Source organism: Ranitomeya variabilis, chromosome 1 (genome assembly GCF_051348905.1).
Source record: "Ranitomeya variabilis isolate aRanVar5 chromosome 1, aRanVar5.hap1, whole genome shotgun sequence".
Taxonomy (NCBI): domain Eukaryota; kingdom Metazoa; phylum Chordata; class Amphibia; order Anura; family Dendrobatidae; genus Ranitomeya; species Ranitomeya variabilis.
In genome coordinates, this window is record NC_135232.1 from 973,463,898 (window position 1) to 973,476,118 (window position 12,221).

The 12,221-nt window shown below is 44.1% G+C and overlaps 1 protein-coding gene across 1 annotated transcript in view; it reads right to left on the minus strand.

Annotated features, from left to right (window-relative positions):
• Positions 1-1,232: 1,232 nt before the first annotated feature.
• LOC143799763 (fibrinogen alpha chain-like) overlaps positions 1,233-12,221 on the minus strand; it is a 33,015-nt gene continuing 22,026 nt past the window's right edge. The window contains exons 3-4 of the mRNA XM_077281162.1: positions 4,047-4,192; positions 1,233-2,338 (exon numbers count right to left, since the gene is read on the minus strand). Of these exons, the coding sequence (XP_077137277.1) occupies positions 2,054-2,338; positions 4,047-4,192 (431 nt within the window). The 3' untranslated portion in view covers positions 1,233-2,053. The remainder of the gene's footprint in view (positions 2,339-4,046; positions 4,193-12,221) is intronic.

Below are 12,221 nucleotides of genomic sequence, written 5' to 3' on the forward strand. Positions count from 1 at the left end.
GCAGTTAGTGGACAGAGGTTGGGGGAGATATCTCCTGATATAAGTAGCAGAAAAAAGAGAAAGAGCAAATAGTTCTTTTATTTGTGACATTGTTTATTGTGCTATTTCTCTCGGCAAGATGAATTGAGATTTTTCAGGTGAAAAGAGCATGGGAGCTTACATGGGAGAGGGAAAGAGAGAAGGTCTAATGTGGATGAGTGATGATGGAGGGATATCGGGCGGTGAATGTGGATGGCAAAGGCACACAGACAGATGGAAGTAGAAATAATGCACATGGTTAAAAAGGATTACAATGTGTGGGATACCTAACTCCTGCTCAGACTAACTGCCATTGAATTCAAGGGACACTGTCACCTGAATTTGGCGGGCCCTGTGTCCGGTCCGATGGGCGGTGTTTTCTCTTGTTTCATTCACCCCTTCCTTTCCCGCTGGCCGCAATAGTTTCTTGAATTGCAGTTGGTTTCCTCCGTAGTACACGCGTGCGCAATGCAATCTTGCCTTGCGCACGTGCAGTATTCTTTGCCCAACTGCGGGCAAAGCCGAAAAGCATTAGTGCACATGCGCCACCACACTATGTCCCGAAACACAGCAAAATACTTCCGGGACATAGTGCGGTGGCGCATGCGCACTAATGATTTTCGGCTTTGCCCGCAGTTGGGCAAAGCATACTGAGTGTGCGCAAGGCAAGATTGCGCAAGGCAAGATTGCATTGCGCACGCGTGTACTACGGAGGAAACCAACTGCAATTCAAGAAACTATTGTGGCCAGCGGGAAAGGAAGGGGTGAATGAAACAAGAGAAAACATGGCCCATCGGACCGGACACAGGGCCCGCAAAATTCAGGTGACAGAGTCCCTTTAACTGCAGCTTCTAGATATTTGGCTTTGAGGAAACTTTGCTAAAGGGGACATGTGCATACACCCCACACATGTGCACCCCTTAGGATGCTTTTAGATTTATAGGCTGACTAGATGGCCAGGTTAGTTGTATTGAGGAATTTTCATATTGCAAACGGCAGAAAGTTTATAAATTTTGCGGAAAAAAACTTTATTTCACAATTAGAGTAAAAAATTTTTTTATTGTAACTATACGCTTTCATGTGCATATGATTGTTAATTCGTTATCCTCATCTTAGATAGCATATCCAAAGGATATGCCATCAATGTCTGAAGCATGAGGGTCTCACTCCTGAAACCCACCTCAAGATTCAGAGAGTCCTTCCCTGTCCTGCCTGGTGCCATTGCAATCATAAAGTTGCTATACATGGCCGCTTCTCTCTATTCACTTCTTTAGGAATTTAGTAAGTACTATAGGATTTCGACAGGTTTTTAGGATTTTTTTGGTGAATGTGAACATTACAATACATTTGTTATTATATTATTGTGATGAAGTATTTCAATTGTTCTTGTTCCAATGGTTTATGACAAGCAGCTGAAAGTTTGTAACTTTTACAAATACATTTTTGGTGATTCATAGCCAGCAGTAGGTAGCGTTCACACGGACACTGGATTCTTGAAAACAATGTTATATTTATTTCCAGTGTTTGCACTGTATGAAAACAAAACCATAAACATAAATCCCCAGCCTTGTCCAGGTGCTAACGAAACAATATGACTACTTCAGACACCGCTGAGCTAGTCCCAGTCCGGTCCCACAAAACAGCTATTGTCCACAGCAACTAGTTATACATGCAGTTTGGGGCACACGGCTCTTGCAGTCTCTTCTCAGAGAGAGATTCTGGTTTGTCTCTCTCTTCAGCCCCAACACAATCCAGTCTGCTCTTCCCCCCAGCAGACTAACTAAGGTGAACAGCTAGCGTGGTTATATGCAAAGCTAGTCAGGTGCAAATAATCCGAGTCTGCAGAGCTAGGTTTTTAACCCTAGCATAACTGGCTTTGCTGCAAAACAAAATTTGTAAAGGATGTCCAACAATTTTTTTTGCAATTTTACTTTCATTATGTATGCAATATATGTATTTTGAATAGTGAGCCATTTAGTAAAATAGTGATTTTTCTTGCATTAAAGGAGTGGGTGCAAATAATAAATTAGTCACTTTATCGTACATCTTCCAATATTAGCATATATTGGTCCACACTTTCAAAGATCTCCAACTGTTTCATCGCCATTAGAGGCCATAATTCCTTGAAGCACGTGGCATTCTTTTGTACATGCAGATTAACGAAGCCTATGTTGCGCAGAGTTTTGGTGTCATCTATCTGATAATTCCTTATTGTGTCCAAATCTTTCTTCCAGGACCTGTAATTCTCGAGGTTGGTCATGAAAGCCTGGACATTTTCACATGATCCTTTGCAAGTGCGAATCTTGATGTCAATATCGACCTAAAGAAAAGTGAAACATCACACATAAAGCGATAACATGCACTATATACACCATACACAATGTACAGTTGTGCTCAAAAGTTTACATACCCCGGCAGAATTTTTGCTTTCTTGGCCTTTTTTTTTTAGAGAATTTGAATGATAACACCAAAACTTTTTCTCTACTCATGGTTAGTGGTTGGGTGGAGCCATTTATTGTCAAACTACTGTGTTTTCCCTTTTTCAATCATGACAACTCAAAACATCCAAATGACCCCGATCAAAAGTTCACATACCCTAATTATTTTGGCCTGATAACATGCACAGAAGTTGATACAAATGGGTTACAATGGCTACTAAAGGTAACTTCATCTCCTGTGAACTGTTTGCTTGTAATCAGCGTGTGTGCATAAAAGCTGAGTGAGTTTCTGGGATTCCGACAGACTCTTGCATCTTTCATCCAGCCACTGACATTTCTGGATTGTGAGTCATGGGGAAAGCGAAAGAAGGGTCAATGGATCTAAGGGAAAAGGTAGTTGAACCATATAAAACAGGAAAGGTATACAAAAAGATATCAAAGGAATTGATAATGCCAGTCAGCAATGTTCAAACTGTGATTAACAAATGGAAAATCAGGGGCTCTGTGAAAACAAAACCACGGTCAGGTAGACCAACAAAAATATCGTCCACAACAGCCAGGAAAATTGTTCGAGGTGCAAAGAAAAACCTACAAATAACATATTGAACTTTTTGGCCACAATCATAAATGTTACATTTGGAGAGAGGTCAACAAGGCATATGATGAAAGGAACAACATTCCTACTATAAAGCACGGAGGGGATTGCTTATGTTTTGGGCATGTGTGAGCTACCAAGACACAGGAAACCTGGTCGAAGTTGAAGGAAAGGTGAATGCAGCACGTTATCAGCAAATACTGGAGGCAAATTTGCACTCATCAGCCCAGAAGCTACACATGGGACATACTTGGACATTCCAACATGACAACAATCCAAAATACAAGGCCAAGTCGACCTGTCACTGGCTACAGCAGAATAAAGTGAAGGTTCTGGAGTGGCCATCTCGGTCTCCTGACCTCAATATCATTGAGCCACTCTGGTGAGCTCTCAAGTGCACAGTTCATGCTAGACAGCCCAGGAACTTACAGGAACTGGAGGCTTTTTGCCAAGAAGAGTGGGCAGCTTTACCATCTGAGAAAATAAAGAACCTCATCCACAACTACCACAAAAGGCTTCAAGCTGTCATTGATGTTAGAGGGGGCAATACACAGAATTAAGAATTAGTGTATGTAAACTTTTTTTTTTTGATCATGGTCATTTGGATGTTTTGGGTTGTCATTATGATTTAAAAAGAGAGAACACAGCAGTTTGACAATAAATGGCTTCACACAACCACTAACCATGAGTGGAGAAAAAGTTTTGGTATTATCATTCATATTCTCTGAAAAAAAGCCAGGAAAGCAAAAATTCTGCCGGGGTATGTAAACTTTTGAGCACAACTGTATATCAGATATCATACATCATATATAACAGAGATACATGATGATACAAAAATAAAGAGTTATAACTACCAAACTATTATTTGATCTAGTCTAGATTAGATTGCATTAGTTACAGGTACATTGTTGAAGTCCTTACTGGAAACTGCTCACTATATTACTAATTATCTTCTTTTATGTAAATAATATAGCTGAAGAATAAAAGTCTCTTACCTCCAATATTTTCATTATTGCAAGCTGATTTTCGATCTCACTATGTAAGTGTTTGAGTTTTGTTACTTGTTCATTCACCTTTAATTTAAGGTAAGTAAGTTTGTTCCTTAATTCATTTCCAAGTTGGGCAAAGTATTTCACTGTTTCTATAAAAACATGTACTGTTATGTTCAAAATCATAGAAATGAAAGGCAAAGTAATGAACTTAAATGCATATTCTCGTGATAGGATTGGCATATTACTAATGCTTGCTATCATTTACAAGTTGTATTTTGGTGCCATTGGCATAAGAGACCAATAGTGTGCTAAAGCCCAACTACACCCGCCACCCACCATAGGAACGGGTCAGAAAATAAGGTAATTGAACACTTAAAGGGAATATTTCACACCAAAATTTGCCTATAAGCGAAGGCCACCAGCATCAGGAGCTTATGTAGAGCATTCTGTAATGCTCACTGCAGTAACTTGCTCTGACCTCAACAGGGCAGATAAAGTACGCCTGTGCCAGAGCTGCTGCAAGAAGCAAAGAAGAGGACGTCATCGTATGAAGATGGGAGGTGCTGGACCTGGACCGCAACGCCCATCAAACTGGACCGCACCGGGACCGCCCCTGGGTGAGTATAATCTAACTTGTTTTTCTTATCTTTCAGGTTACATCAGGGGGCTTATCTACAGCATTACAGAATGCTGTAGATAAGCCCCTGATACCGGTGGCCTTAGCTTATAGGCGAATATTGGGGTAAAAGATTCCCTTTAACAAATTCTTCCACCCCAAAATGGGTTAAGTAACAAACTCTGATGGCCACTTCCACTAGAATTGTTACTTTTTTCACCCAAAAATACCAACTAAAGTAAAAAAAGTAAAGTACTTTAGGGAGTAGGTTGACAGGTGATGCAATTTCATAGTTAGACGTGGGAATCACTCATTGTTCATGGACAATTTACACAAAACCTTGCACAAACAGCGATATTCATCAGTCTGGCATCATAACATTTAAATGTCATTGAATTTTGCTCAATCTAAGCTTATTATATGCGATACTATTTGCTGAAAAGCTATATCTAAGCCTACATTTGCTCTCTTATACAAAGAGCTGATGACAAACAATGATCATTAAAATGTCTGTAACAATTCATACCTATCTTTCCATAGACTCTGAATATAATTAAATCTCCACCAGTAAGAGTACATCACCAAAACCATCATTGGTACATGAATACATCACTAGAATCACCATCAATACATGAATACATAACTTTAACCACTGTCAGTGCAAAAAGGAATCACCAGAACCATCATCAGTACAGGAATACTTCACCAGAATCATCATCAGTACATGGTTAAGACAACAGAACCATCATCAGTATAGGAATACATCACTAGAGCTATCAATAGCACATGAATACATCACCAGAACCACCATTAGTACAAAAATATGGCACCAGAACCATCATCAGTATAGGAGCACTTCACTAAAATAATCATCAGTACATGAATACATCACCAAAACAATCATCAGGACATGATAAAAATAACAACGTTTAGTACAGCCATTAATTACAATGTCAGTTCAGCTCAATATACATTTGTATCTCATAAACCTATAACTTTCCTTAATGGTAAGAATATGATGCAATTTGTTGTTACTAGCCATCATTACAGTAGACTGCAGACCAGACAGAAACCACAGTACAAAGAAAATATTTATACCCAGGTACAATATAAATTACATTTTCTCTGATCGGAGTAATTTCCATCTCTTTTGTCTACATCAGGTCCAGGCACCATAATGACTTTTTATATTTTTTACCTCATAACTGCAGACTTCCCTCTTCTCTAGCCTTCTGCAGCACATCCCAACACAGTGCCCTTAAAATAAGAATGATATTATAATGTCCTCTACATAAACAATATTTTACATACTGTGCATGTATATCCCCTATAGGTGCATCCACAGCAACTATTAAGCTATGCCTCTGAATAAATTACCCCTTTTTGTGCTCCCTGCACAAAATATGACCCCTCGCTATTCCTCATATATTATATGACCTCCATTCTATGCGCCATTACGAGCTCTAACTGCCACACTATTTGCCCTAATGAGTTACCACTACACTGTCTTCCATTATGAGCTACAAACCCCACACTGTCCACCTATGTGAACAATGGCCTATATCATGACTATCCACTCTTCACTGTTTTTTCTAAGGGTATGTGTCCACGTTCAGGATTACATCCGGATTAGCTGTGGACTGAACGCTGCGTACAGCCGCAGCATTCAATCCACAGCGTCCAGATGTTACAGCATCGTGAAGGGGATTTTATGAAATCCCGTCTCCACTATGCGTGTGAACACGCACCCGGCGGCCCTGTGTTTACGGACATTCGGCGCATCTTTTTAGATTGCAGCATGTCTGTTTACCTTGTAGCGATGCTCCGTCACCACAAGGTAAATCACAGGGCCCTATGTATGGGGTGCGGAGATTCCGGATGTGTGCAATAAACTCATCCGGAACCACCGCGCGTACAGAAGGGGGCAGCGCTTTGGGCAGAGCTGGTTTTCCGCTCCGTCCAAAGCGCCGTGATTACAGACCGTGGACACGAACCCTAACACTCTCTATACCTTCACACTTTCCACTTGCTATGCTATCCCCCCTCCATATCCATTTTGTTATCCATTTTCATGCTGTTCCATCACAATGCTGGACTCTTCAAACTATACACTCTCCTCACACTGTCCCATAATGCTGCCCCATCCAAAATGTGACTCCTCGTCATACTAACCCCATGTTACCTTGTCCAAACTGTGCCCCCTCCTCCTACTGCCAAAATGATGCCCTTTCCATACAGTGCCTCCACTTTACGCTGTCTTTTTTGTCTCATCTAAACTGTGCCCCTTCCTAGCATTGCCTCCTCATGTTGCCCTCGCAAAACTGTGTCCTCTCTTCGCACTGCCACTCAAGCTTATGGAGCGCCCCCACACCGCCGCTGGGCCGAGGAGTACCCGGTACCGGGCCTCTGAGTCTCTGCTCTGGGGTTGTCACGGTGGCTAGACCCGGTCCGTGGCCCTGCCGGTCAGTGGGGGACGTCCGGTGCAATGAGTGATGATAGTGGTGCAGTTGTGGGGTGCAGGTCACGGTAAATAACGAGGACACCAGGTTGCAGTCTCTTTACCTCTTTACTGAAGATCTCTGAGTCCTCAGTCCAGAATCCGGATCACCAGGCTGCGCAAGTCCGGCCGGTCCAATGGCACCTCCAGAGTTCACTTTGCAGGTGGAAATCTGTGCCTTCCTTCTAGCGCTATGTGTTGTAGTCCTTCCCTGCTGTGCTTACGGAAAGTACCCCACAACTGTTGTGTCTGTTTCTTAAGTTCCCTCACAACTCGATTAGATGATGTTCTGCTAATCCTCCGTCCCTCCCGATGTTCTGGTTAGGACGGCACCCGTATGACGGGTAGGCTCGGAGCTCTTCCGGGACCCTAGAGTCGCCCCTCTCCACAAGTTGCCCCCCAAGACTGCATAGGTGATTTAATGTGAGACAGCCCACCTGAGACTGACTGTCCTGCCGTAGGTTTGAAGTATTGCTTGAAGCTAGATGTCTATATACTTCCTCGGCGTTCCGGCCACCGGTTACACGCCTCAGTAGGATGTTGCCTCGATCTTACGGCACGACTCCTACTGGTATTCTCCTATTTGCTTCAATCTCGTTTCTCACTCAGCACAATATATCTCTCTTCTATTCCTTTCTTAGGGCACCGCCGCTATTCTGTGCAGGCATGGTCCCGTGACGTTCTTTCTTGTAGCCAGGTCTCCATCAGGGTCCCAAACCTGACAGAGGCCCTACCGAATCCTCTCCCGCAACACCCTCTGCCACAAGGTGTTGCCTGGTTCCTATCCAGTCAGCTTTCCTCTAACTTCCTGCCTGACCCCCAGTTTTACCAGTATGTGAGGAGTGGCCTAATGAATAGAACCCTTAGCTCCCCCTGGTGGCCCGGCTGTGAAATGTATTGGTGTCTGTGATACCTGGTCAGATGAACTCCTTCAGTGCCATCAGACGTACCATGGCTCCCCATAGCGGCGGGACCACAGTACTGCAACGACCAGGACTCTGGGGCGCTGCACTTACCTCTCCAGATTGTGCCTCTCCTCATACTGCTGCCCCATGCTGCACTCTCCAATCTGTGCTCTTATTTACACTAACTCCTATTCTGCCCTCTCCATATTATGCCTCCTCATGCGGCCCCCTTAGTGCTCTCGCCAGACTGTGCTCACTCCTCACTCTACCACCCAATCTTACCTCTCTAGACTGTGTCCCCTCTTCATACTGCTGCTCCATGCAGCACTCACCAATCTGTGCTCCTCATTCTGCCCTCTTAACAATGTGCCTCGTTTTCACACTGACTCCCCATTCTGTCCTCTGCAAACTGTGCCCCCTGTTCATGCTGCCACCATCACACTATTTGCCCTTATGAGTTATAATCACCAAACTGTCCGCCTTTATGAGTTAAATGCTACACTATCTGACCTCATGAGCTATTACGGCAACACCGTTCGCCTTGTGAGCTAAAACTGCCATGCTGTCCTCCATAATGAGCTAGAATCCCAACACTGTCCACCTTTTTGAACCATAGAATATATCATGGCTGTCCCCTCACCTCAGGCTCACTATATCTCCACATTGTTCCCCTGCCATGTTATCACCTCTCCACATTGTGCTCCAATTTCACGCTGCCTCCACTCCATATACATGCTGTTTTCCATTTTGACACTAGCCTCACAATGTTCTTCGATGCTGGATTGCACAAATTGTACTCCCTCTGTAAACTGTTCCCCCATGCTGCCCCTTCCAAACTGTGACCCCTCCTCACACTACGCCAATGCTGCCCTCTCCAGGCTGTACCTCATTTTCACACTGCCACCTTATTGCTCCCTCCAAACTGTGCCCCTTCCTTATTCTGCCTCCCCATGCTTACCTCTCCAGATTGTGCACCCTCTTCACACAGCCTCCCATTCTGCTTTCTTCACATTGTGCCCATCCTCACACTGACTCTACAAACTGTGACCTCTCCTCACACTGTTCCCTACACTATTTGCCCTCATAAGTTATAAACACCACACTGTCTGACTTCATGAGCTCTAACCGTCACACTGTTCCCCATTATGAGTGATAACCCCTTCGGCTACTTTCACACTAGCGTTAACTGCAATACGTCGCAAATGCGTCGTTTTGCCGAAACTACGCATCCAGCAAAAGTTCTTGCTGGATACGTTTTTTCGTCATAGACTAACATTAGCGACGCATTTGCGACGCATTGCCAAACGGTGCGTCCGTTTTGCGACGCTTGGGCGTGTGGTAGCGGACCGTCGGGAGAAAAAAACGTTACATCTAACGTTTTTTGCTCCCGACGGTCCGCTTTTTCCGACCGCGCATGCGCGGCCGGAACTCCGCCCCCACCTCCCCGCACTTCCCCGCACCTCACAATGGGGCAGCGGATGCGTGGGAAAAATGCATCCGCTGCCCCCGTTGTGCGGCGGAGACCACGCTAGCGTCGGGAACGTCGGCCCGACGCACGGCGACGGGTTGTTCCCGACGCTAGTGTGAAAGTAGCCTTCACTGTTCCTCCTTGTGAACAATGTTTATGAAGAACTTGCAGTCCTCATTGGCCCCTATCTCCTAAATCTCATGTCCTGATTCTGCACTAAAGTATTACAATTAAACCCTGCAAAGTACCCTGGATGGAATTTCACCTCCTATACATAGAACAACTCGGCACAGACGGAAACAACTGTGACACACGCTGCAAACATGTTTCCTGCTCCGGTGCTCCAGGTGTGCCGAACGTCTGTGGAGAAAATCTAATCTACTCGAAGATTTCATCCATTATAAGTTCATGCTAAAAACATACAACTCTGCCCTTCACCTCTCCAAACAAACCTATTTTAACACCCTCATCACCTCACTGTCCAATAACCCTAAACGTCTCTTCGACACTTTCCAGTCCCTACTTAACCCAAGAGAGCAGGCCCCAACCACGGATCTCCGCGCTGACAATCTGGTCAATTACTTAAAGAAAAAATTGACCACATCCGACAGGAAATTAACTCCCAATCCCTTCATACCATGTACTGTCCTCCCTCCCCCATTGCATCTAGTTCACTCTCTGACTTTGAACCAGTTACAGAAGAAGAAGTAATCAGGCTCCTTGCATCTTCTTGCCCGACCACTTGCACCAGTGACCCCATTCCGTCACATCTCCTCCAGTCCCTTTCCCCTGCTGTCTCCTCTCACCTAACAAAATATTCAATACTCTTCTGGTATCTTTCGCTCCTCATTTAAGCATGCCATCATACATCCATTACTTAAAAAACCATCCCTCGACCAAAACTGTGCCGCTAATTATAGAAATGTCTCTAATCTTCCCTTCATCTCTAAACTCCTCGAATGCCTGGTCCACTCCCATCTTATCCGCTATCTCTCAGATAACTCTCTTCTCGACCCTCTTCAATCTGGTTTCCGCTCTTTACACTCTACTGAAACTGCCCTCACTAAAGTCTCTAATGATCTACTAACAGCTAAATCTAATGGTCACTACTCCATGCTAATTCTCTTGGATCTCTCCGCAGCAATCGATACTGTGGATCATCAGCTCCTCTTCACTATGCTACACTCCATTAGCCTCAAGGACACCGTTCTCTCCTGGTTCTCCACCTATCTCTCTGACCGCTCTTTCACTGTATCTTTTAAGGGTTCCTCTTCCTCTCACCTTCCCCTTACTGTTGGGGTTCCTCAAGGATCAGTCCTAGGCCCCCTCCTCTTCTCTTTGTATACTGGCCCTATTGGACAAACAGTCAGTAGATTTGGGTTCCAGTACCATCTCTATGCTGATGACACCCAATTATACGCCTCCACTCTTAACAATCCTGTAGAATGTAAGCCTGCAAGGGCAGGGTCCCTCTTCCCTCTGTACCAGTCTGTTACTGTTAGTTTTGTTTACTGTAAATGATATTTGTATTTTGATGTAATCCCTTCTCATGTACAACACCATGGAATTAATGGTGCTATATAAATAAATAATAATAATAACAACATCACATCTGCTTTATTACAAAACACCAGTGATTGTCTTACCGCCGTTTCCAACATTATGTCCTCTCTCTATCTGATACTGAATCTGTCAAAAACTGAACTCCTTGTGTTCTCTCCCTCTAGTAACCTGCCTTTGCCTGACATTGCCATCTCCGTGTGTGGTTCCACCATTACTCCCAAGCAACATGTGCGCTGCCTTGGGATCATACTTGATTCGAAGCTTTCATTCATCCCCACTTCCGATCACTGGCTCGCTCTTCTTATCTGCATCTCAAAAACATTCCTAGAATTTGCCCTTTTCTTCCTTTCGACTCTGCAAAAACTCTTACTGTTTCAATTATTCATTCTCGTCTGGACTATTGTAACTCTCTACTAATCAGCCTCCCTCTTACCAAACTCTCCCCTCTCCAATCTGTCCTGAATGCTGCAGTCAGGATCATATTCCTCACCAATTGTTATACTGATGCCTCTACTTATGCTAGACGTTACACTGGTTACCCATCCACTCAGAATCCAGTATAAAACTATTACCCTCATCCACAAAGCACTCCATGGCTCAGCACCACCCTACATTTCCTCCCCGATCTCAGTCTACCACCCTACCTGTGACCTCCATTATGCTAATGACCTGAGGTTAGCATCCTCAATAATCAGAACATCCCACTTCTGCCTCCAAGACTTTTCACGTGCTGCACCAATTCTTTGGAATGCACTTCCCAGGTTAATACAATGAATCCCCAATCCCTACAGTTTTAAGCGTGCCCTAAAAACGCATTTGTTCAGACTGGCCTACCGCCTCAACGCATTAACCTAACTATCCCTGGGTGGCCCATTCAAAAAACTTAAACCATAATCAGGTTCCTCGCATCATGTTCTCATACGCTTTATGCATTTAATAGCCCTCTGTGTCTGTACTGTTACATATTTAGGCTGTTAACTGGTTCATGCACCTTTACATGAACACCCGATCCTTACACTATGGCTGGTCCGATCAACGAAAGCAATTGTTACCATCCACCTCTCCTGTCTCCCCTTTTTCCTCATAGTTTGTAAGCTTGCGAGCAGGGCCCTCACTCCTCTTGGCATCT